The sequence below is a fragment of the Salmo trutta genome, chromosome 20, assembly GCF_901001165.1.
Source record: "Salmo trutta chromosome 20, fSalTru1.1, whole genome shotgun sequence".
Taxonomy (NCBI): Eukaryota; Metazoa; Chordata; class Actinopteri; order Salmoniformes; family Salmonidae; genus Salmo; species Salmo trutta.
This window is the reverse complement of record NC_042976.1, coordinates 29764442-29790021: the sequence shown is the minus strand read 5'-3', so window position 1 is coordinate 29790021 and position 25580 is coordinate 29764442. Positions and strand designations below refer to the sequence as shown.

The 25580-nt window shown below is 45.1% G+C and overlaps 1 protein-coding gene across 7 annotated transcripts in view; it reads right to left on the bottom strand.

Annotated features, from left to right (window-relative positions):
• The window catches only part of LOC115156310 (target of Nesh-SH3), a 38102-nt gene extending 13222 nt beyond the window's left edge, over positions 1-24880 (bottom strand). For 2 of the 7 annotated variants that reach the window (XM_029703775.1, XM_029703776.1), the window contains exons 1-7: positions 24389-24879; positions 16012-16191; positions 15271-15339; positions 15006-15138; positions 14034-14215; positions 13782-13831; positions 11389-11431 (exon numbers count right to left, since the gene is read on the bottom strand). In XM_029703775.1, coding sequence (XP_029559635.1) covers positions 11389-11431; positions 13782-13831; positions 14034-14215; positions 15006-15138; positions 15271-15339; positions 16012-16191; positions 24389-24482 — 751 coding nt within the window. In that variant the 5' untranslated portion in view covers positions 24483-24879. Of the gene's footprint in view, positions 1-1857; positions 1924-4625; positions 4815-10095; positions 10174-10375; positions 10442-11388; positions 11432-13781; positions 13832-14033; positions 14216-15005; positions 15139-15270; positions 15340-16011; positions 16192-24388 lie in introns of all 7 variants that reach the window. The other 5 variants (XM_029703770.1, XM_029703771.1, XM_029703772.1 and 2 more) reach the window with 5 other exon arrangements.
• Positions 24881-25580: the final 700 nt, after the last annotated feature.

Genomic DNA, 25580 nt, shown 5'->3' with positions numbered 1-25580 from the left:
GAGTTAATTTAACTCCTGAATCAACACTAGGAATGCTACACTGAAAAGTCTGCTCTAGGTAACACTGGCCAATTTGCTATGTAGAACCAGCTTTCATTTAAAAACCAGAACAACACTGGCGCCCCTCCTGTACTCCCTGTTCACCCACTGCTGCGTGGCCAAGCATGACTTCAACACCATCAGCCTATAGGGGACAACAACCTCTCCCTCAATTTGAGCAAGACAGAGGAGCTGATAGTGGACTACAGGAAAAGGAGCTCCGAATAGGCTTCTGTTAACGTTGACAGGTCTGTAGTGGAGCGGGTTGAGAGTTTCAAGTTCCTTGGTGTCCACATCAACCAACAAACTATCATGGTCCAAACACACCACATTTTCCCCCGCAGGAGACAAGATTTGTCATGGGTCCCCAGATCCTCGAAAAGTTATGCAGCTGCACCATCGAGAGCATCCTGACCAGTTGTATCACTGCCTGGTATGGCAACTGCTCAGCATCTGACCGTAAGTGGTTACAGAGGGTAGTGCGTATGGCCCAGTACATCACTGGGGCCATGTTTCCAGACATCCAGCCTTCATCACAGAACACAGCTCTGTGATAAAGACACTGGAATATCAAACACAGAACAACACCCCACTTTGGGCACTTTGGGTGCCAAACACCTCACTGCTGCACTGTTTTACAACAGCAGTGACACACATGCTCTTAAGCACATGCTCACACACTGTTTTGAAGTGTGGGCGTTTTACAGCAGTAAAGTGTTGTGAGTGCTGTTTCTGTCAGACTCCTCTCTGGCGAGACAGTGAAAAAACACTGTTCAAAGCTTTATGGTTTGCCTAGAACAATATTACCAGAGAAAATATTCCACTGTTTTACATCTTCGCTGTTATGGATGTTGCAACACTTACTGAAGGAACTCAAGGACACTATCCACTGATAGGCTCATAACACTGTAGGGTTTTAAACCTATTTAGAGGACATTTACAGTTGAACAACATCAAATCAAACATGAGACTTACAATCCATTTAGTACAGAATTCACCCTGAGCAACACATGCTTCAGGAGGCGGATGGAACCATATAAATAGGATACAAATAAGCCCAAGACAGACAGACAGACACCACTGACGGATTGTTTAGACATCATGACTACATCAATGATTGACTTTTGCGGTGTGGTGTGTGTGATGACGGCGGGCAAAGACAAAGTGTGTTTTCATTGAGCAGAGCTGCTTCCAGCAAGCCCTGCGGCTCCTTGAAGACCTCTGAAACCGTCCCAGTTTCACAGAAACACACACTGGCTGAGACTGAAGCAGAATCTGAAGCCACTAACTCATTAGAGTGAAATGAGGTGTAGATATTGGTGAGTGTGGTCATTTTGGGCTTGAGATATAATACATTTTCGAGAAAATCATGCATTGATGTCAATGGGAGAGTTGTGCGAAAATTCCATCCATGCTCCCAGATCTCATGTTACTGTAGGATTCGGGCCTTTTTGACCTGAACAATAGGTCTAGGGTCAGACTGTAGCAATATGACGAGAGGGAGAGAATTATTCTTCAGTCTCAGTCATATTGACAGTGAAAACATGGACAAACACGCCTGCAGACCCACACCAACAATAACAGGCACAATACGTGAGTGGACGGTGATGCTGATGGACAGACAGGCTGTCCAATAAGAATGGACAGTCACACGGACATACAGACAAGCTGGCCAATCATAGGACAGGAACAAGTTGTTGTGACTTAAGCGCATGGAGGGCTCACTGCAAGGAAGTAAAACAAAATGGCATCTCTCGGGGGAGATGGGTTAGTGGGTGAGAGACACACTGAGAAGTAACGACCGTCTCTGTTTTTTACCCAGTCGCTTTCTGGACCAGATGGCAGGTTTGGGAAGAGCAAGGCCCTTATTGTGCTCCCCGTCGGCTGTTGGAGGGAGAAGAGGGCTCATTGAATTAAACACGTCCGCACACCTCAAAAACACAGCAAAGACATGCTAAGAACACACGAGAGGACAGCTCAGTACCAGACCTGTCGAGGGAATATTCTAAACCAAGGGACAGAAAGGAAAATAAGGAAAGTTTCAGATTTTAGTGTGATCCAACATAATACTCTGTCTCCTTCAGAAGCACCAACATAATCGAACTCAATATACTCAATATACTTCAAAATGACTAAAACCAAATGGAAAATATGTAGTAATGATAACAGACCTACAGTCATGCAGCTTCTTGACTGTGTCCAGCTCGCTAACAATCACCAAAATAAAAGCTTGACAGTCAGGGAGAATAAAAATTCCCAAAACAATGGATAGAGGACAATTCTTTGCACATTTTGACAGTGAGCAAATATACTGCTCAAAAAAATAAAGGGAACACACATCCTAGATCTGAATGAAATAAATAATCTTATTAAATACTTTTTTCTTTACATAGTTGAATGTGCTGACAACAAAATCACACAAAAATAATCAATGGAAATCCAATTTATCAACCCATGGAGGTCTGGATTTGGAGTCACACTCAAAATTAAAGTGGAAAACCACACTACAGGCTGATCCAACATTGATGTACTGTCCTTAAAACAAGTCAAAATGAGGCTCAGTAGTGTGTGTGGCCTCCACGTGCCTGTATGACCTCCCTACAATGCTCCTGATGAGGTGGCGGATGGTCTCCCGAGGGATCTCCTCCCAGACCTGGACTAAAGCATCCGCCAACTCCTGACAGTGTGGTGCAATGTGGCGTTGGTGGATGGAGCGAGACATGATGTCCCAGATGTGCTCAATTGGATTCAGGTCTGGGGAACGGGCGGGCCAGTCCATAGCATCAATGCCTTCCTCTTGCAGGAACTGCTGACACACTCCAGCCACATGAGGTCTAGCATTGTCTTGCATTAGGAGGAACCCAGGGCCAACCGCACAAGCATATGGTCTCACAAGGGGTCTGAGGATCTCATCTCGGTACCTAATGGCAGTCAGGCTACCTCTGGCGAGCACATGGAGGGCTGTGCGGCCCCCCAAAGAAATGCCACCCCACACCATGACTGACCCACCGCCAAACCGGTCATGCTGGAGGATGTTACAGGCAGCAGAACGTTCTCCACGGCGTCTCCAGACTCTGTCACGTCTGTCACGTGCTCAGTGTGAACCTGCTTTCATCTGTGAAGAGCACAGGGCGCCAGTGGTGAATTTGCCAATCTTGGTGTTCTCTGGCAAATGCCAAACGTCCTGCACGGTGTTGGGCTGTAAGCACAACCCCCACCTGTGGACGTCGGGCCCTCATACCACCCTCATGGAGTCTGTTTCTGACCGTTTGAGCAGACACATGCACATTTGTGGCCTGCTGGAGGTCATTTTGCAGGGCTCTGGCAGTGCTTCTCCTGCTCCTCCTTGCACAAAGGCGGCGGTAGCGGTCCTGCTGCTGGGTTGTTGCCCTCCTACGGCCTCCTCCACGTCTCCTGATGCACTGGCCTGTCTCCTGGTAGCGCCTCCATGCTCTGGACGCTACGCTGACAGACACAGCAAACCTTCTTGCCACAGCTCGCATTGATGTGCCATCCTGGATGAGCTGCACTACCTGAGCCACTTGTGTGGGTTGTAGACTCCGTCTCATGCTACCACTAGAGTGAAAGCACCGCCAGCATTCAAAAGTGACCAAAACATCAGCCAGGAAGCATAGGAACTGAGAAGTGGTCTGTGGTCCCCACCTGCAGAACCACTCCTTTATTGGGGGTGTCTTGCTAATTGCCTATAATTTCCACCTGTTGTGTATTCCATTTGCACAACAGCATATGAAATGTATTGTCAATCAGTGTGGCTTCCTAAGTGGACAGTTTGATTTCACAGAAGTGTGATTGGCTAGGAGTTACATTGTGTTGTTTAAGTGTTCCCTTTATTTTTTTGAGCAGTGTATAACCAATTTTCAGTGTGGCCCTGGTTGGACCTGGTTGAAGACCGAATGCAGGCCCAGGGGCAAAATGTGTTTGACACCCCTGCTTTAGAGCATTCTCCTCTCCCTCTCTCTCCCCTACTCTCCCCCTTTCTCTCCCCCTCCCTCTCGCTCTCTCTCTCTCAGAGGGATCTGGAAGTTCTATTTCTGTGTGTGCCATACTGTGGTGGTGCTAGCTGCCCAGTGCTGGCTGCCCAGTGCTTGGCTTGGTTTGGCATGACTGGTGTAAATGTGATCTATGTCCTAGTTAAAGAGCCGGCCGACCTTCCCAGATAAATCGGTCGACCATAGGGAGCGTAAATCACGTTAACGACCCTGACCTCTGAGACGCTGCTGTTCCTAGAGGTACAGGCGTGAAACGTATGCCAAAGGGGAGGGCCTCTGAGTATGGGTGCAGGGAAAGAGGTTTTGGAGAGACTTACAGTCTGGACCACATGTGCTGGACACACACACGAATGCAAATATGCGTCCAAAAACATTGGCAGACATTATTAGGCCTACACATTCTCTGGTCCACTCTGGACCAAGAGCCCATGCCACCCAAATCGGTTCATCTGTGTGTGTGAGAGAGAGTGAGAGGAGGTAGAGAGGGTGAGACCCAAGGTAGTGCTGGGGAGGAAGAGAAAGATAAGGAAGAGGAGGGGGAGGAGGAGGAAGAAGAGGAAAAGATTGCTCCATTACCCCCTGGTGTGTCGGAGGTGAGGGAGGAGTTGGTGTCCCTGGGTAGAGAGAGAGGTCTGATGCCGTTAGGGGTGGAGTAGAGTGAGGCGCGACTGCGAGGCAACGTTGTGTTTCTGGCTGCCGTGGTAACGGCAGAGCGTATAGGAGAGCGAGGTTCAGTAGGGGTCAAAGGTCTCAGGAAGCTGGTACCTAGATTAACAAAAAGAGGTGTAGTAGAGATGTTAGAGAGAGAGGGGATCCGATTCCATGGAGACAAGGTTCAAGGGTCATTCAGGTGAGATGGTAGCAGCCCTGGATAATAAACAAATGAATGAGTGAGTGGGTAAATTAATGACTGAAAGATGCAGATGTGGAAAGGAAGAGTGAAGTGAAAAGAATCCATGGAGATACGAAACAAAACTTCAACAGCCCTTCTATTATATTCCATAAAAGTTGGGTGATTTAATAATGCCAGTGAGCAAACTCTCCAGTGTCTGAAATTATCAGGAATGGGGTTAGTGTGGTGGAATGAAGATGGGGGTGGATAGGCACGAGTGATGGAGGGGTAGAGGTGTATAGTTTGTTGTAATGGTAGGCAGCAGGTAGCCAGGTCTCTGGTGACAAGGTGAAAAATCTGTCCATTTTCCCTTGAACAATTTGCTCAAGGGGCACCGTACTACTATGGCTGACCCTATAAAACAACACATTTCACTGCACCAATAATGATGGAGAAGGGGTTGAGGGTACAACAGACCTGGGTTCATATATCTCAATTACTTTTGCATACATTCAAAGTAAGTGTTCAGATACATTTTATTTGAAAAGACAAGTAGTTGAATATTTTAATGTATTTGGAAATACACTTGGAAAGTATTTGAAAATAATCAAATATACTCCAATGCATTTAACCTGCAAGTATTTGAAAATAGCATTTGAAATAAGTATTTGAAAAAAATACTCTCAAATACATTTGGTAGACTATATGGTTTTTACAAATAACCATACAAATTCTCAAATAAAAGTACTTGTTTTGAGCTGTGTATTTGAAAATACTCAAAAAGTATTTTAAATACCAGATACTCAAATACACATGTATTTGAACACAGGTATGTGGTGCAACACAAACAACTTCAACCCATAGCAACGGTGTATGATCTATGATGACAACGGTATTATGTGTAAGCTACGATGACATCCAATGAATGATTGATTGATGGTGAACAGACATGACAAATGAGAGCTTTGGGTTTCATGAGGTTGGATGACAACAGAGATGGTGATAGGACTAAATGTTGTCATCGTTACTCTGGCTGTTACTATTGGCCCTCTCAGTGATGAGGGCGGGTCTTGGTAGAGGTTGTCCCACCTGATATTGGCTGGGAGCTGTGTGAGAGAGAACTTTGTTTTTTATCAGAGGATAAGAAGCTTGGACTCAATGATCCATTATACATGTTTTTATGGCTCTGTTACAGCCTAGGTGAGGGGAGAGAGCAAGATCTTTACCCGTGGGGGTCTGTAGGTTCTGGGTGACCTTAGCAGGCTGTTGGGGCTGGGCCTGAGGCCTGGGCCTGGCCTGTTGGGGCCTGGCCTGTTGGGGCCTAGCCTGGGCCGGTCCCCTGTGTCTCTGTCCGTTACGATTGGGGTTAAGTACAGGGTCAGCTGGGGAAGTCATGGGAAGGCTGGGGGAGGGCAGGAGCTGAGGGGAGGCATGGGGGAGGGTGGGGGAGGGGAGGAGCTGAGGGGAGAGGTTGGGAGAGGGCAGGGGGGTGGCAGGTGAGGCACGGGGGACATCCACAGAAGGAGAGGAGGCAGATATGATCTGATCTGCTCGTCCTGGGGTGGGTGAGAGAGGAGAGTGGTACAATGAGGCCATAGAAATATAATCTAATAGAACAGACAGTACTCCAAGGACAGGTCTTTGACAATGGAAAACGAAGAGGAGAAATTGGCATGGAAATAGAATGGCTTAGAGAAACCATAGAATCCATTAACGGATGAAATAGAAGAACCATAGAGAACAGATAGAAAGACTCTCAAATAACCGGGCTGATATGTGTTTATGACTTGGGCTATGGAAACTTATCTTGGACCTCAATCAGCACATAACATATACCTGGCAAGAGGTTGATACCGAGGGTTGGATTTCAAAGGAACTGAGCCCATATGGAGCAGTTTACAGTGTAACGAGCGTGTAACTACACACATACGCTGCTACCAGGCCTAGGACACCTGGGAGTGACGGCCATCCAAAATACATTTGGCTGTGTGCCACTGGATGACTGGGAACCATGACGTTTTAACAGAGGGAGTATTGATCACCTAGCGAGGGATTTGAATGACCATCTTTGATTGATTGTTCAATCCGATCAGGTACTTTACCTCAACTCATAGAAGGATAGAAGAGAGGAGAGAGAAAGAGATAGAGAGAGAGGAGAGAGAGAGGGGGGGGAGAGAGAGGGGGGGAGGTTGTAGATAAGTAGATAACAATGCATTCCAGTGTTTTAGTGTCACTTCTCATGTTATTGGCCATGTAATGGTGATGCTAGCACAGTTAGGGTTGTGGGGTGCTTGTGGTGTAGTTGTGTTATAAACAGACAGGTAGGGCTTTAAATGTAATGAGTAAAAAGCAAATCACCAATAAATGTATTGTTGTTATTAAGATATTTCAGGTACTTTATCCTTTTCCTGACGTTTTGCGAACACTTGTTCCAGAGGGACAACAGGAACGATAGACAAATAGGAATACAATGAAGGATTGGATAGGAAGGGAAGGGATAAGATAGGAAGGGATAGGATAGGATAGAATAGGAAGGGAAGGTATAGGATAGGAAGGGATAGGATAGGATAGGATAGAAAGGGAAGGTATAGGATAGGAAGGGAAGGGATAAGATAGGAAGGGATAGGATAGGATAGGATAGGATAGAAAGGGAAGGTATAGGATAGGAAGGGAAGGTATAGGATAGGAAGGGAAGGTATAGGATAGGAAGGGATAGGATAGGAAGGGATAGGATAGGAAGGGAAGGTATAGGATAGGAAGGGAAGGTATAGGATAGGAAGGGAAGGGATAGGATAGGAAGGGAAGGTATAGGATAGGATAGGAAGGGAAGGTATAGGATAGGAAGGGAAGGTATAGGATAGGAAGGGATAGGATAGGAAGGGATAGGATAGGAAGGGAAAGTATAGGATAGGAAGGGAAGGTATAGGATAGGAAGGGAAGGTATAGGATAGGAAGGGATAGGATAGGAAGGGTTAGGATAGGAAGGGAAGGTATAGGATAGGAAGGGATAGGATAGGAAGGGAAGGTATAGGATAGGAAGGGAAGGTATGGGATAGGAAGGGATAGGATAGGAAGGGATAGAATAGGAAGGGAAGGTATAGGATAGGAAGGGAAGGTATAGGATAGGAAGGGAAGGGATAGTATAGGAAGGGATAGGATAGGAAGGGAAGGTATAGGATAGGAAGGGAAGGTATAGGATAGGAAGGGAAGGGATAGGATAGGAAGGGAAGGTATAGGATAGGAAGGGAAGGTATAGGATAGGAAGGGAAGGTATAGGATAGGAAGGGAAGGTATAGGATAGGAAGGGAAGGTATAGGATAGGAAGGGAAGGGATAGAATAGGAAGGGAAGGTATAGGATAGGAAGGGAAGGTATAGGATAGGAAGGGAAGGTATAGGATAGGAAGGGATAGGATAGGAAGGGAAGGTATAGGATAGGAAGGGAAGGTATAGGATAGGAAGGGAAGGGATAGGATAGGAAGGGAAGGTATAGGATAGGAAGGGAAGGTATAGGATAGGAAGGGAAGGGATAGGATAGGAAGGGAAGGTATAGGATAGGAAGGGAAGGTATAGGATAGGAAGGGAAGGTATAGGATAGGAAGGGAAGGTATAGGATAGGAAGGGAAGGTATAGGATAGGAAGGGAAGGGATAGAATAGGAAGGGAAGGTATAGGATAGGAAGGGAAGGTATAGGATAGGAAGGGAAGGTATAGGATAGGAAGGGATAGGATAGGAAGGGAAGGTATAGGATAGGAAGGGAAGGTATAGGATAGGAAGGGAAGGGATAGGATAGGAAGGGAAGGTATAGGATAGGAAGGGAAGGTATAGGATACGAAGGGAAGGTATAGGATAGGAAGGGAAGGTATAGGATAGGAAGGGAAGGTATAGGATAGGAAGGGATAGGATAGGAAGGGATAGGATAGGAAGGGAAGGGATAGTATAGGATGGGATAGGATAGAAAGGGAAGGGATAGTATAGGATAGGATAGGATAGAAAGGGAAGGGATAGTATAGGATAGGATAGGATAGAAAGGGAAGGGATAGTATAGGATAGGATAGGATAGAAAGGGAAGGGATAGTATAGGATAGGATAGGATAGAAAGGGAAGGGATAGTATAGGATAGGATAGGATAGAAAGGGAAGGGATAGTATAGGATAGGATAGGATAGAAAGGGAAGGGATAGTATAGGATAGGAAGGGATAGGATGGGAAGGGAATGATCAGAATAGGATAGGAAGGGATAGGAAGGGAAGGGATAGTATAGAAAGGAGGTACAGAGTGTAGAAGATGAAAAATTAGGACATTTTATGGTAGAGCTGAGGCTCTGTTCCTGTTGGGGAGAAAGCGGGATCATTTTGTAGCATGCTACTTTATCATGCAGACTGAACACCTTCTAGACTGCAACTGGCTGAAAGCAAAGCACTGTGAGTTAAAACAATGATTCTAAATGAACAGTTGTGTTGGGGAATGTTGAGGGGAATGTTTTAAATGTCTTGAAATCAACAGATTAATGAATGTGGACAGGTATCATGGTATAAGATGCTGATTGATACACAGTATGGACAAATGGATGCACAGACCGTAAAGAAGTGAGACAAATATAGCACCTTTTTTTCTAAGAGTGTATCTAGAACCTAAAAGGGTACTTCGGCTGTCCCCACAAGAGAACCCTTTGAAGAACCCTATCTGATTCTAGGTAGAACCCTTTTGGGTTCCATGTAGAACCCTTTCCACAGAGGGTTCTACCTGGAACCAAAAAGGGTTATCCTATGGGGACAGCCGAAGAATCCTTTTGGAACCCTTTTTTCTAAGAGTGTAGAGGAAGACACAAAAAGACGATTGACTTGTTTGTGGGACGAAACTGATGAGAAACGCATTGCGGGAACAAGCAGCGCTTATGCAATGTGCTCAAAAGGTCATGGGATGTTCTCAGTAGGACCATACAACCACGTGGCTAAGTCATGCTGCCATGGCAACCTACCTCCGCCTCCTTGGGAATTGTCTGAGGCAGTATTATTGGAACTGACAGCCATCATCTCCTGAGATCCGGGGCTCTCTACTTACTGTACTCAGTGCATACCAATCTTACTCATGCAGCCAATCATAAAGAAGATCCCTCTGAAACCACGCCCACCCACCCTTTCATTGGCTGCAGCCAAGCTGACTGACAGTTAAGCCGTCCTGTCTCATCAGGGAGTAAAGTGTCTGTCTGTTTACCAGTTGGCTTGTGCTGCACCTGAGGCATTGTGGGTCGGGGAGTGGACACGAAGTGCTGTCTATTGACCGAGGTTGGCACTGAGGAATATAGCAAACTTTAAGAATCACACACAATCTGTGGAGAGAGATTTGATGTCCTGCTACAGGATATAAACTGTGAAATGGTTTTCAGAGGAAACGAAAGAGACATGAAAAGTATAAGATTGAAAAAGACTGCAAGGTCAAGAAGGAATACGATCAAGAAGGAGAGATCATAGGACATAGTTGCATGGCTCATTACCGAAGGTGGTCCTTGGAGCTACAGGGGTCCTGTAGAGAGTTCTACCCTGGCTCCTGTTATGGACAGCTGAACAGAAGGAAGGGACACACATCAAAACAGCTATCATCACTTTGCCATCCTGGAGTTTCCAAATGAAAATAACATGCATGTAGCTCTGTTCAGTTCATTGCAGTGCAGTATGTACTGTATGTATGGGCTCAGTGCATTACAGTTAAGAGCAGATTGTACAGTATGGCCTAAGTACAGTATGGCCTAAGTACAGCCTGTCAAAAGGATGATTTCAAAACATTGACAGCACTAGCAAGCATGTATCTTGCTGATCACATCGTCATCCAAGGCAACATGTATTGTATGTACAGTAGGTACACAGGAATGCCATCTTCTCTGGTCACCTGGAATAAACACTGTGGTAATCAGAAGGAAGAATAAGAGATTACTGTATAACATGGGATTGAATGATGATAAGGTCGTGTCTGCAGAGTCGTAAATCAGACGTCCTATTAAAAATTCTTCCAGTGCTGGTTCCTCAGAGCAGGATTCAGTGAGGAGGGGTGAAACAGACGTTTCTGAGGGAGAGTGATAAATCATCACGTCCTGTAAAGTCTTTGCCGCTGTATTAAACCAGGGTTCAGTGGGTATGACCAAAGCAGGAGTGTGTGTTTGTATGTGTGTCTGTGCGTTTGTGTGTCAAATCAAAATAAAATGTATTTGTCACATGCACCGAATACAACAGATGTAGATTTTGTTGTGAAATGCTTACTTATGAGTCCTTTCCTAACAATGCAGAGTAAAAAAATGAAATAATAATAAAATAAATAAATGAAATAATAATAATAAAATAACAAAAACAAGGCTATATAAGGAGTACCAGTACCGAGTCAATGTCCTGGGGTACGAGGTAGTTGAGGTAATTGTGGTAAAAGTGACTAAGCAATCAGGATAGATTATAAACAGAGTAGCAGCAGCATATGTGAAGAGTGAAAATGTGTCTGTCTGTCTGTCTACTGGCTTACCGTGACGAGGAGGGAAGAAGGCCCGTGGCATGTTGACCGTTTTCTATTAGGAGAGAAAAAGGTAGTGAGCGAGAGAGAGATGGGGGGAGAGAAAGAAGATGTGGGGGAGTGACAGGGAGGGGGTGGAGAAAGAGAGATCAGCCATGATACTGTATGAGTCGTCACTGGCCTGTCCGTCATTGTAAATAAGTTCTTAATTGAATAACTGGATAAATACAGGTTAAATAAAATAAAATGAAAAAATTATACAACAATGATAATATGAAGAGCTATCTACTTCACTAATTTAGTGAGTCCAATAATCAATTCTCTCTCCCTCTCCCTCCCTCCCTCCCTCCCGCCCTCCCTCCCTCCCTCCCACTCACTCACTCACTCACTCACTCACTCACTCACTCCCTCTCACTCACTCACTCCCTCTCACTCCCTCTCACTCCCTCTCACTCCCTCTCACTCCCTCTCACATAACCCCATGCCCTCTTCTCCGTGTCTGATCTGTAAACTCTCCAGCGGGAAGATCGTTATTCCAACTTTTCCTCAGGAAGTGCCAGTGTTGCGGCTGATGCTGGCCAGCTGTGCAGCTTTACGAGAGTGGGGCCGGCGGCACGTGAGACGACAGAGACACACAGTCCAGTCACTATGCACGGCCAGAAAGTTAAGGCCAACGCTTCTCTCCATATTTCCCTCCACTCTCTTCTCGCCTCTCTTTTCTGCTCCACCTCTTTCCAAACTCCAATATTTACTTTGCCCTCTTTTTCCTCCAGCTCTCCTCTCCTCTCCTCTCCTCTCCTCTCCTCTCCTCTCCTCTCCTCTCCTCTCCTCTCCTCTCCTCTCCTCCTTAGTAATGCAGATATTAGCTGGCTATGGTCCTCTTTACTGGTCTTGGCCAAATGTGGCTAGCTGCTTGTTTAGCTATTTTCCAATAAGGAGCAGAATGGAAAGAAAGTGCTGCATGCAGCTCTTAATTACACTCTGTAGACTTACTAAAGACTTACTTGAGCACAGTACACACTAGCACACACTACATACTAGAGCACATACTAGGGCACACTACATAATCACTAGATCACACTACATACTAGAGCACACTACAAACTAGCACACACTAAATACTAGCGCACACTACACACTATAGCACATTACACATTAGAGCACGCTACATACTAGAGCACCCTACATACTAGAGCACACTACACACTAGGGCACACTACATACTAGAGCACCCTACATACTGTAGCGTTCTACATACTAGCACACACTACATAATAGAGCACACTACATACTAGAGCACCCTACATACTAGAGCACGCTACAAACTAGCGCAAACTACATACTAGCGCACACTACATACTAGAGCACACTACACACTACAGCACATTACACATTAGAGCACACTACATACTAGCACAAACTACATACTTGAGCACGCTATACACTAACGCACACTACATACTAGAGCAGCACACTACATACTAGAGCACACTACATAATTGAGCACACTACATACTAAAGCACACTACATACTCCCTAGAGTACAACACATACTAGAGCACATTATGTACTAGAGCTCACTACAAATTAGAGCACACTACACACTATAGCACATTACACATTAGAGCACACTGAATACTTGCGCACACCACATACTGGAGCACCTTACGTACTAAAGCACACTACATATTAGGGCACACTGCATACTAGGGCACACTACATAATCACTAGAGCACTCTACATACTAGCACACACTACATACTAGAGCACACTACACACTTGAGCACATACTAGGGCACACTACATAATCACTAGATCACAACACATACTAGAGCACACTACACACTAGAGCACACTACACGCGTTACATACTAGATAACACTAGATACCAGAGCACACTACATACTACACACCAGAGCACACTACACACTAGATTACACAACATACTACAACACTACACACTAGATCATACTACAACGCTACATACTAAAACACTACACACCAGAGCACACTACATACTACAACACTACACACTAGATCACACTACATACTACAACACTACATACTAAAACACTACACACCAGAGCACACTACACACTAGATCACACTACAACACTACACACTAGATCACACTACATACTACAACACTACATACTAAAACACTACACACCAGAGCACACTACACACTAGATCACACTACATAATACAACACTACACACTAGATCACACTACATACTACAACACTACATACTAAAACACTACACACCAGAGCACACTACACACTAGATCACACTACATACTACAACACTACATACTAAAACACTACACACTAGAGCACATTACATACTAGAGCACACTACATAATCACTAGAGCACAGTAAAAGAGCAATGAGTGTAGTACTTACTACAGGCTTCAGAGGGGTCCTTGGTTTGTAGGGTTTCTGCATGACCTTCCCTGGAAAACACAATACTAATGAATAACTGGAACTAATAGAATATATGTTACTAGTATTGGACCATAAGGAATATACAGTAAATATAAAACATGTGATCTGTGTGAGATACCGACAGAGTCAATGCTGCATCAATTATGGGCATTTAAAGGGGTGATGATTTGAACTATGGAAGGAAAGAGGGGAAGGGTTTAGGTGACGTACCGCTCATGTTGGTGTTGTGGATGACTGGCTTGCTCCACACTCCGCTGCGTTCCTTGTTGTTGGGCCGGACACCAAACTCATAGGCCGTGTTGGGCTTAAGGCTGTCAATGACCGTGTCGCTTGCGGGGCACGTCTGGTAGGTCCACTTCCGGTTCCTCTCACGGTAGCGCACCGTGTAGTTCCTGGGTCAACCCAGATAGAACACAACATTGTTCATTTCACACATTTTCATCAGTAGTATTATAACATTGTGCATGCTGTAGTGACAAGTGTCAACAAACATAGAATTGAATAGAAATGTCAGAAATTGTGTGGTAACATGGATATTAAAGCATTATGATGGCACAGATTCCTATGACTGATTTGTAATTAAAACAATGGCATGTTATGAAACTGTGACAGTCTGTCCACCATTTTGTGTCAGTGTCTGCCATGAAAGCAAAGCTGTAAGTTCTAGTCTCCTGGTTGAGAAGTGTTGTGCAGGCCAGGGGCACAGGGCAGTGACAGCCGTAACTGACATTAGAGAGTTTAAAAAGCCAGCAGGGACTGGGAGCAGAGTAGGGTGAGGTCAAGCTTTCCAATGTCTTTTCCAGGGGATGTTTAGAGAAGTAGAGAAGAGTGTGTCAATGAGTTGATGTGTAGGATGAGGATCACTCCAACCACTACTAAACACCTGTGCACTCGCCCACTGCCTTCCACCTCCACTCAGTAGCCAGAAAGACTGGCAGACGGTGTGTTGCAGTTCGACCACATGTTTAAAGCTGTCTGTTGTATATAATATGAGTGTGAGTTTGAGTGAAATACAGCTTTGCTTTTCTCAAGCTGTGAAAATAATCTTACTGTGGTGTGACTCAGAGCATGACAAACCAGCACCAGAACCTCTGTAGGTAGGTTGGGATGTGGGCTGTGTACCTGTACTGGCTCACTCTGCTGAGCGTGCGTGTGTGTGCGTGCATTTGTGTGCTAACTCACCCATCCTCCAGGCAGTCGTTCATGATGTCCCCCTCGTAGGGCGTCTTGAGGAAGGTCCCCCAGGACAGCAGCACCGAGGTGGGGGTCACGGACCCAATCACCAGGTGGAGGGGCTTCTCCAGGTTCACGTTGCCTGTGGAGTCACAGGGGTCAGTTCGAAGGTAAACCTCGTCAGATTCAAAGGAATGGGCATAAATTAGAAAAGAGTCAATGTAATTTATCACATTATTACTGGTAACACTTGGAGTTGGTGCATGTGCAGTACCTGTGCACTGTTTCTTCACATCATTGACTGGGATGGGCTGGACAGCGATCAGGTACTTGGGCTCGGCATCTGGAATAGAGTCATGGTTTAGCCTTGATGACAGAAGATTGTTAATAATTGTCTCTGAATTTGATCGTGTTTCAGGAGGCCCTCGATGGGGTTGAGTTTGGACGTTCTCAAATGTGACCTGACCGAACATTCCAGAAATGAATAGGGCAGGCTGTATTTGACATCACACTGCGAGTGAGGTATGTGTGTGCATCTACATGTGTGTAACACAGGAGGTTGCTGGCACCTTCATTTGAGAGGACGGGATCATGGTAATGGCTGGAGTGGAATCGGTGGAATGGTATCAAATACATCAAACACATGGCATTTCATTTGCTCTGTTCCAGCCATTATTCCGAGCCGTCCTCCCCTCAGCAGCCTCCACTGGTGTGTGTGTGTGTGTGTGTGTGTGTGTGTGTGTGTGTGTGTGTGTGTGTGTGTGTGTGTGTTGGAGGGGTGTTGGAGTCTGCACAGATGTGTTCTCTGTCGGTGATGACATTAATCAAACCATGACTAAAACGTCAACATAACACACATACTGTATGTGTGCGAGACCACTCTATAGTTTCTGGTCTGTAAGCCTCAAAGGCTCAAATCTTTGTATTCCTTTGGAAAACCTACATGGCATCATTCACATTTTGATTATGGTGTCAATGCCCTGGGGAATGATCATACATAACACACACGCCTCACCGATCTCTGTCTCGTAGGGCAGTCCGTTCTCTGGGAGTTGGATGAACTGCTTAGAGAACATGCTGCTTCCGTAGCCCAGGATGTAGCCCTCCAGCTTGGTGTCAGCGTTCGGACGTACAAACTTCATCACGATGGTGTCGCCTGTAGCGTTGATCCTCACCTTCATGTTCTGACGTCTCACTGTGGGAGAGGAGAGTGTTTAGTAAGGTCGGAATGGAGGGCACACACACACATTGGGCACAATGAATGCCTTTCCTCTTTCTCTACACACACAGACAGAGGCTGCTTTGAATTGGACCAATAATAGTCATAAGACTGGTTTTGTTTACATAGACAATGGAAACAAATCAAATGAAATTCTATTAGTCACATGCGCTGAATACAACAGGTGTAGACCTTACAGTGAAATGCTTACTTACAAGCCCCTAAGCAACAATGCAGTTAAAAAAATACAAATAAGAAATAAAAGGAACAAGTAATTAAAGAGCAGTAGTAAAATAACAATAGCGAGACTATATACAGGGGTACCAGTACAGAGTCAATGTGCGGGGGCACCGGTTAGTTCATGTAATATGTTTGTGTAGGTAGAGTTATTAAAGTGACTATGCATAGATAATAACAGAGAGTAGCAGCGGCGTAAATAGGGGGTGGGCAATGCAAATAGTTTGGGTAGCCATTTGATTAGATGTTCAGTAGTCTTATGGCTTGGGGGTAGAAGCTGTTTAGAAGCCTCTTGGACCTAGACTTGGCGCTCAGGTACCGCTTGCCATGCGGTAGCAGAGAGAACAGTCTATGACTAGGGTGGGTGGAGTCTATGACAATTTTTAGGGCCTTCCTCTGACACCGCCTGGTATAGCGGTCCTGGATGGCAGGCAGCTTAGCCCCAGTGATGTACTGGGCCGTACGCACTACCCTCTGTAGTGCCTTGCAATCGGAGGCCGAGCAATTGCCATACCAGGCAGTAATGCAACCAGTCAGGATGCTCTCAATGGTGCAGCTGTAGAACCTTTTGAGGTTCTGAGGACCACTTTCTTGGTGTGCTTGGACCATGTTAGTTTGTTGGTGATGTGGACACCAAGGAGCTTGAAGCTCTCAAGCTGCTCCACTACAGCCCCATTGGTGGGGGCGTGCTCGGTCCTCCTTTTCCTGTAGTCCACGATCATCACCTTTGTCTTGATCACGTTGAGGGAGAGGTTGTTGTCATGGCACCACACAGCCAGGTCTCTGACCTCCTCCCTATAGACTGTCTCGTCATTGTCGGTGATCAGCCCTACCACTGTTGTGTCATCGGCAAACTTAATGATGGTGTTGGAGTCGTACCTGGCTGTGCAGTCATGAGTGAACAGGGAGTACAGGAGGGGACTGAGCACGCACTCCTGAGGCGCCACTGTGTTGAGGATCAGCATGGCGGATGTGTTGTTACCTACCCTTACCACCTGGGGCGGCCCGTCAGGAAGTCCAGAATCCAGTTGCAGAGGGAAGTGTTTAGTCACAGGGTCCTTAGCTTAGTGATGAGCTTTGAGGGCACTATGGTGTTGAACGCTGAGCTGTAGTAAATTAATTGCATTCTCACATAGGTGTTCCTTTTGTCCAGGTGGGAAAGGGCAGTGTGGAGTGCAATAGAGATTGCATCATCTGTGGATCTGTTAGGGTGGTATGCAAATTGGAGTGGGGGTCTAGGGCTTCAGGGATAATGGTGTTGATGTGAGCCATGACCAGCCTTTCAAAGTACTTTATGGCTACAGACTTGAGTACTATGGGTCAGTAGTCATTTAGGCAGGTTACCTTAGTGTTCTTGGGCACAGGGACTATGGTGGTCTGCTTAAAACTTGTTGGTATTACAGACTCGGACAGGGAGAGGTTGAAAATGTCAGTGAAGACACTTGCCAGTTGGTCAGCGCATCCTTGCAGTACATGTCCTGGTAATCCGAATGTTGACCTGTTTAAAGGTCTTACTCATATCGGCTGCGGAGAGCGTGATCACACAGTCGTCCGGAACAGCTGGTGCTCTCATGCATGTTTCAGTGTTATTTGCCTCGAAGCGAGCATAGAAGTAGTTTAGCTCAAAGCTAATTAAGCTAATTAACAAACAGAGGGATTGTGTTTATAATACCGCCCTAATGTGTTCAACGATACATCTCAGTAATTGATTGTGCACACGCACACACGCACACACACAGTCTGCTGCCAAATATGTTGACATATCCTGCCAAAATCAACAGAGTTTGAACCCCCAAGATCACATGCCCTACCCAAGGAGCTCAGAGAAAGAGGTTACACAGGGTCAGAAACCATAGAGAGACAAAGACCCAAACTGGACTACAGAGAAAAGCGCAGTGCAGGGGCAGAAGACTGGTTTCATTGGTGTTTACTGGTAGTGTAAACAGCAGTGTTAACTGGGTGAGAGACCTTTGGCCAGGACTGTGTTTGGTATGAGAGTTTAGGGAAGGATTTAAAGTGTCTGCCTCGTTAACACATGAAGATAAACACAAAAACAGAGAGAAGTAAAGCAAAGGTGTATGAGAGAGTGGCAAATATACAGTAAGTAGTCTGAGAGCAGAATTCTCAGACATTTTACTTCACTGTACAGCATGTGCATTCAGCGAACTGCAGTGAGATATCTAAGGGCAAACTAAAGAGTAAAATGCAAATTGTGGAATGTGGAACGTGCTTTTGAAAAAATAAATTGCACATTCTGCCAGCGGACGCCAGAGACAAAGAGTTTGGGGAGAAATGAGGGGAAACCATGGTTTGATGAATAGCCTCAGCCTTTGCCAACTGTGTGTTTCCTATCAAGACTGCATTTGTTTTGTTTCTCCCTCTATATTTCTGATGAAACAATGGGGGATTGGCTCTAGCTCTGGCTTCAATGAGAGGGGTTTCCAGTGTATGAAACATTAGGAAACTTCTGGCTGCGTTTCTCCAACTCCAAAACAAGCAAACATTGGCTCAGTCCCCTAACAACCTGGTCCAAATCCCAACAGTTTGGCCGTTCTACAACAGGGACTTATCTGTATTTCCAGTCTAACATGACTAGAAGTTTATAAATAGACAGTATCATAACCCCAATCATCAATCTACATCAAAGGGAAACTGGTCACAACCAAGCCACCAGAATAGATAACAAGAAATTGGAATATTAGCCAAACATAACACAGATAGCTAAGGGAAGAAGAGGATTTTGGTATCGTCTTGGATACGAGGCAGAGAGGATTAGGAATGACAGATGAAATCTCCAACGACACAGAATGTTCAAACTGACCAAAGCTGTGTCACGGTTACAACTGACCTAGAGCTTGACGACCAAATGAATATCCAGAACCACAATGGGGTCAAATGTCAACTGGCAAGAGGAACCAGGAGCTCAGAAAGCTTTGTGATCATCACCTCCGGCATTGTGCACACGCACGCACGCACACACACACACACACACACACATACACGCACACACACACACGCACACACACACACACGCACGCACAAACACACACACACCTAGGGCTGTACTGAGGGCAGAGGCCAGCACACCTCTAGTTAGCCTGTTATTTGTAAAGAATAAATACTTCAGCTTAATGACATGTACCAACTGACTATGACCTTGCACTAATGAACCACAAAGGAAAGGGATACATCTGACAACCAAGGGCCATAATTAAATCACTAAGCGTTGGCACCAGGTGAAAAGTTTGCACCTATAGCAACAACATATTACTAACGTGTGCTACCATAGTAATTACAGCGTTACTAAACAAGTATGAGAGGAAATCAATGTAACATTTTTACATAAAACAATTGAGGGTATGTGTAGCATATCTATCTGATGCTGTCTGGTCAGAAAGTGTGTGACATTGTTGCCGCCCGTAGCGTTGAGCTCAGCTGTGAATGAAGATGTGCATATGTTGTGATAAGGACACAGTGTGTGCAGTGTACTTCATGTTGTCTAGGACACACTCTGTTCCAGATCTCAGCAGCAATGCTGATTGTTTTATTATGTAATGGATAAATAAATCATGAGGCCTTTCATAAATGTAAACTGAATGTTATTAGAAGGTGATAACCAATGCACATTTCCCAAATAGCTGCAGGGTTTGTCTGAGTGGTTGCTAAGAGGAAGGATCAGTGAGATGTTTTGTTTTTATTGAGGAGAACTCTGCCTATCACCATGTCATAAAGTTTGCTACAACAGCTTTCTCCATTACCACACTTCATGAAAATATCAGAGAAAAGCACCTAGCTGTACCTAAAGGGACAATCAGCATTTGAATCAAGAACAAAGCGTTATCCCAGCCAATGTTTCGGTAAACAGCTAAGGGATGGGAATGGAGGAATGTAACCATTCAAAATCATAGAGCTATGGATGCAAGGACTGACCATCCATAATATCAAATGTTTGTTTACATTTATTTAGTTTACAAACATCAGAGTGAAACAAGTTTACGTTTTTGGTTCTGATGGGGTGCGACAGTTGAACTAAGCTCATGAAGCATTTATAAGTTAGATTCTTAAAGAATCAATGGGTATTTATCGTTAATTTAAGCACGAACATGGATGTAGCAACTGCAGATTGGCCCTTTAAACTGAAACAATCCTAAAGTGAAATCCTGCCTTGCTCAAGAGATGCAAGCTCAAACTCATACATGTGAATCACCACAAAAAGTAGACCAAAGGATCAGCCAACACACTTCAAAGATACAATAAACACTTCCGAAATACTTCCACTCTGATCCCACTATTCCTCTTGGGCTGGATTGCAGAACCTCCCTTGGACAGGAGACACTGAGCGGAAACATTGACTGGAGGCGACTGGACTTCACGGCGGCCATCTTGGCTCATCCCTGGTGATGGATGGTCCTCTTTGAGAGGGAGGAGGTCATTAGGCCTGTCAGAGGGTGAGCTCAGTGCTCTCGCTGCTATGAAAACTCACAAACACCCACTCCGCCGGTGTTTGTGCGTGTGTGTGTGCATGCACGTTTGCGTGTGTGTGTGTAGCTTTGGAATCAGCATTGTCACATTGTTGATTTAAATCTTGCTCTTTTGCACACCCAAACTAGGTCCTCTTGGCAGCTTGTTTTCTGCCCTCCGTCTTTCAGTTTCTCTTCTCTCGTGTCCTATCATTCCTCTATTCCTTCCTCTCTTTGAAAGGACATTGATTAATATTTCCCACTGTATGCACATACAGTACATAAAACACACATTCACACACTGCTAGGTAGGTTTTGTGTGCGTGGGGCTTTGTGGCTCTAGATGATTTTACGCAGCTCTGCAGGTGTTTGGATCTTGCGTTTCCATCCTGGGAATGAGAAGGTGGAGAGATGCAAGGGGACTTGGCTTCCCACGGCCAGCAAAGACAAGTTTTACGACTCTTGGTAACAGAGTCGGCTTCATTTAATTCAATGAAGTGTAAAAAATCTCTCTTGTCCATGCCAACTAGAAGAAACAGGGTTTGGAATGGTTCTGCCTCCAAACAAAAAGAGTAAACTTTGAGAAAAACAGAAACAACTTGAAGGTGGTAAGAAATGACAAGCAGACCTCACCTGTCACCAAATTCCAATGCGGGATGGGGGAGAGGGGATTTGATACGCTATAGTGGGCTCCACACCACTACACCACACCCTTGGCCATGGGCCAGCCCAGCCATGCTCCGGGTTTTCAGGGGGAGCTTTACCTCACAGCCCAGCTGGAGCAAGCCTTGCCTGGGCTAAGGCTCCCACGCTATCCCCTGCACTGGTCCCCCTGACCTCATACTATATCTCCCACATACGGCTCAACTACAGCTGTTCTCTTTTCTCTGGTAGCAAAACTCAATTTCTCCCTTTCACCAACTCTCCCTCCCTTCATCTCTCCGGCACTCCATTGTGCTCTAATCATCCCTCCATCTGTCTAAACCTCTCTCATCCATCTCTCAGGCTGTTAGAGCACATACACCTAACATGCACAAAGAAGTATAAAGCACATCAACAAACTGATCTGGAGTCTGTATTTGAGGTCACTTCAGCCAGAGATAACTTGACGTAACATATTCCAACTAGGGACAGGGAACACATGCCAACATGAAGAGCCACACCCACCTCTGACAGACCGCCAAAGCAAACTCACGTTACACTCGTTCATCCAATCTCAATGTTATTGTCTGTAGGCCAACTTCAGCTAACAACACACTGTGGAACTGTCTGTAAGCCAATGTCACAGTTTTTCCACAGTGCTTGCCCTTCTAACCGACTCCCCTCTGTAGTCTCACTCACTTAAAATCAGCTTTATTAGCATCAAAGTTTTCAAAGTGCCCAACTTTAATTCACAGAAAACAGTGTGGCGGCACTGTGGAGACATGGGAAACGGGAGCCAGAATTAAACTAAGACACACTGCGTGTATATATATATATATAGTGTGTGTGTGTGTGTGTGTGTGTGTGTGTGTGTGTGTGTGTGTGTGTGTGTGTGTGTGTGTGTGTGTGTGTGTGTGTGTGTGTGTGTGACCCTTGTGTATGCGACAGAGTGGGTTAATGGGACAGCATGGCAGAGTTTCCCGTGACTGTTGTGAAAATCCTAATCAGAGTGATCCCTCAAAACAGGGCTGATTCCCATATTAAACAGATTATATTTTATGGCCCCATTTAAAACATGTTTAAAAATAACTAACTGCTGAGACAGACAGACAGACAGACAGACAGACAGACAGACAGACAGACAGACAGACAGACAGACAGACAGACAGACAGACAGACAAAAGTGAGAGGAGGGAGAGACAGATATAGAAAGAGACCCACAAATAATTTGAAAAGAAATCAAATGTAGCTAAACTCCCATATCTATTGGGTGAAATACCATAGTGTGCCATCACAGCAGCAATATTTGCCACAAGAAAAGGGCGACCAGTGAAGAACAAACACCATTGTAAATACAACCCATATTTATATTTATTTATTTTCCCTTTTGTACTTTAACTATTTGCACATCATTACAACACTGTACCGCCATAAAATGGCATTTGAAATGCCTCTATTTCTTTGTAATGTCTACTGTTCTATCTATTTCACTTAAATTTAAAATAATTAAACTGCAATAAAAACACATTTCTGGACAAGCACATGGCACATTCTAACAAGGGCCAAACTACCAACAACCCTGACCTGTAACCTGGAAACACTTTCATTAGTGCAGACTGAACACTATTAGCAGCAGCAGAGAGGAAGAGGCAAAGCGAGAGGTTTCACTAACGCCAAAATCTGTCCAAAATAAGCCCAATGTATTTCTATGGGCTTAATATGCAGACCTAAGCTTGTCGGCTGCCTTTCTGCCTTTAGGACAACGACTACCATTGTTAGGATGAGCATCTCGTCATTATATACAGATCTCTGGCAGCAGTTAACATCTCTCATCCTCCCCTGCCCACATTGTTTCATAGAAATGGGACAAACTCACGTGGCTCATAAAAACAGCACAAGCACAATTTTGGACATGGCTTGTTGTGAATTGGAACACCTTGCTCCAGGTCAGCTAAAGACAGTCCAACCCTGCATGCTATACATCAGCATGATGTGCATGCTTCTAGGCACACATCAGAATCACTGGCCTTCCTGGCAATGTGTGGCAAGGCAACGACCACCTGTGGTTGTCACGGCAACATCTGCAGGACATAACATCCAACATATAATAACAATTGCGTACCCTTCATCATGCTGCATAGAATGCAGAGTCCTATACCACAACCACATAGCATGACAATGAAATTGTCACCTTGGTTTGGACCATGTAATGGAGCAAAAGTTTCATAACACTGGACATAGTCTCAGCAGAAGGGTTTTTATATCAGTCACATGCCAGTTTCAGATTCAACACAGCAATAATGTCTAGCAATATTATCTGAACCCATAATCACTACAGGATTCATCTAAGCTGAATTAACGAATTAACTGTGTCTGATTGTGATAAGATACCAGCCACCAATACTGTATAGTTTGGTCCAATAATTCCTCATGAACCTGAGCAGTCAGCATCATCAAATGCATTGCAATAATGTGCATGGGTGTCCACATTTAATTCAACTGCATGTCCACATGCATTTCATTCATTTATTTATATCATCTGAGGCTAACTTTCTTTGCAAAGCTCAATAGCCTATAATTTGCATGACAGAATTCCCATAACAACATATATTCATACTATGTGATGCAAAGTCGACTCCTGATAAGTGCATATTGGATAACTGCAAGCTCTGCATTGGAGTTCTTCAGCTCTAATTCAAGTTCAGTCTTTTTCATAGTGTTGTGTCTGCATGCTCCAGTTTATACAAGCCAAGCAATTCCATTAACATTTCATTTCTTAGGAGTTGACTGTAAAGGTTTTACATGGCAATGAAGGTGATACAGATGTCACCTACCTCTGCTTCTCCGAGCCGTGGACGAGCCGGCCAGCGCAATCTCAACGATGAAAAGGAGGAAGAGGAAGACGAGGAAGGTGTGTGAGAGCTGCATGGTGGTAGGTGATCTGCTGCGGTCTCAGGTACAAAGGACTGGCTGGTGACTCGCACTAGATGCAGTTGACTGAAGACTTAATAATCTCAGTTCAGGACTAAGAGGTGGACTAAGGTGAGCTACTGGACTACAGTACTGGAGAACATTGACAGAGTAAATATCAACCAGCCCTGGACTAGTTCACAGACTGAGCCTTGTACATGACTAGAACAGTAGAACTAGAACAGTAAAGTAATTATCCTAGTTCTGTGTGAGTTATGCTGACTCTGGTGGCTGGACTACTTCACTGAGCTGGTGTGTCTCAGGACTAGTGCAGCACACTGGACAGGCTGTGTCTGAGGCTGTGTCTGAGGCTGAAGGGCTTGATGCTCTGGGGCTCTGTGCTCTGGGATGCAGGGAGACCAGCCTGCAGCATCTATACCTACAGAGGGAGGGGACAGACGGAGGCGGACACACCCCCTTTCTCTTTTTCTCGCTCCCTCTCTCACCCACATAGATTTGCGCTCTTTTACTTGGCGTCACACCCACTCTCGCTCTCTCTTCGGTCTCTTTGGCCCTTTCTTTTTCTAGCTTTCGTTCTCTCTCGCGTTCTCTCTCTCTCATCCCCCCCTTTCATTCTTTCTCTTTTTCCATTAGTTTTTTTCTGCAATGGCAGTCTTTTCCATCCCTAAGGCCCTTGCTGATTTTTCATTGCACTTATTCTCTCGTTCCTTCCTTTCTTTCTCTCCCTCCTTTTTCCTCCCTTTCATATCCCTCTCTACCACTCGTTACCGCTCTCTTCATTTAGCCCAAAGTTTTAAGGTGCTTAAAGGTGATGTAAGAGTCTCTTGCAAAAATGGAGGTATGCGGAAAATGAGAAAAGAGGGGTGTCCCACTAGTCCAAAATTCAAGTCTTCCTCTCTCATCCCTCTCTCACACAATCTCCATGAATATCTACTGTATCAATCCCCAAAACACGCCACCAACACGTGCATCTTTGGCCACTGCATCCAACACGTGTGGTAACACGCCTACTATGATCACACCCCCAAACATGGCATTTTGGCAACATGTACAATAACCCATCACAAACACGTGCTCTTATACAGTAGTAGGGCA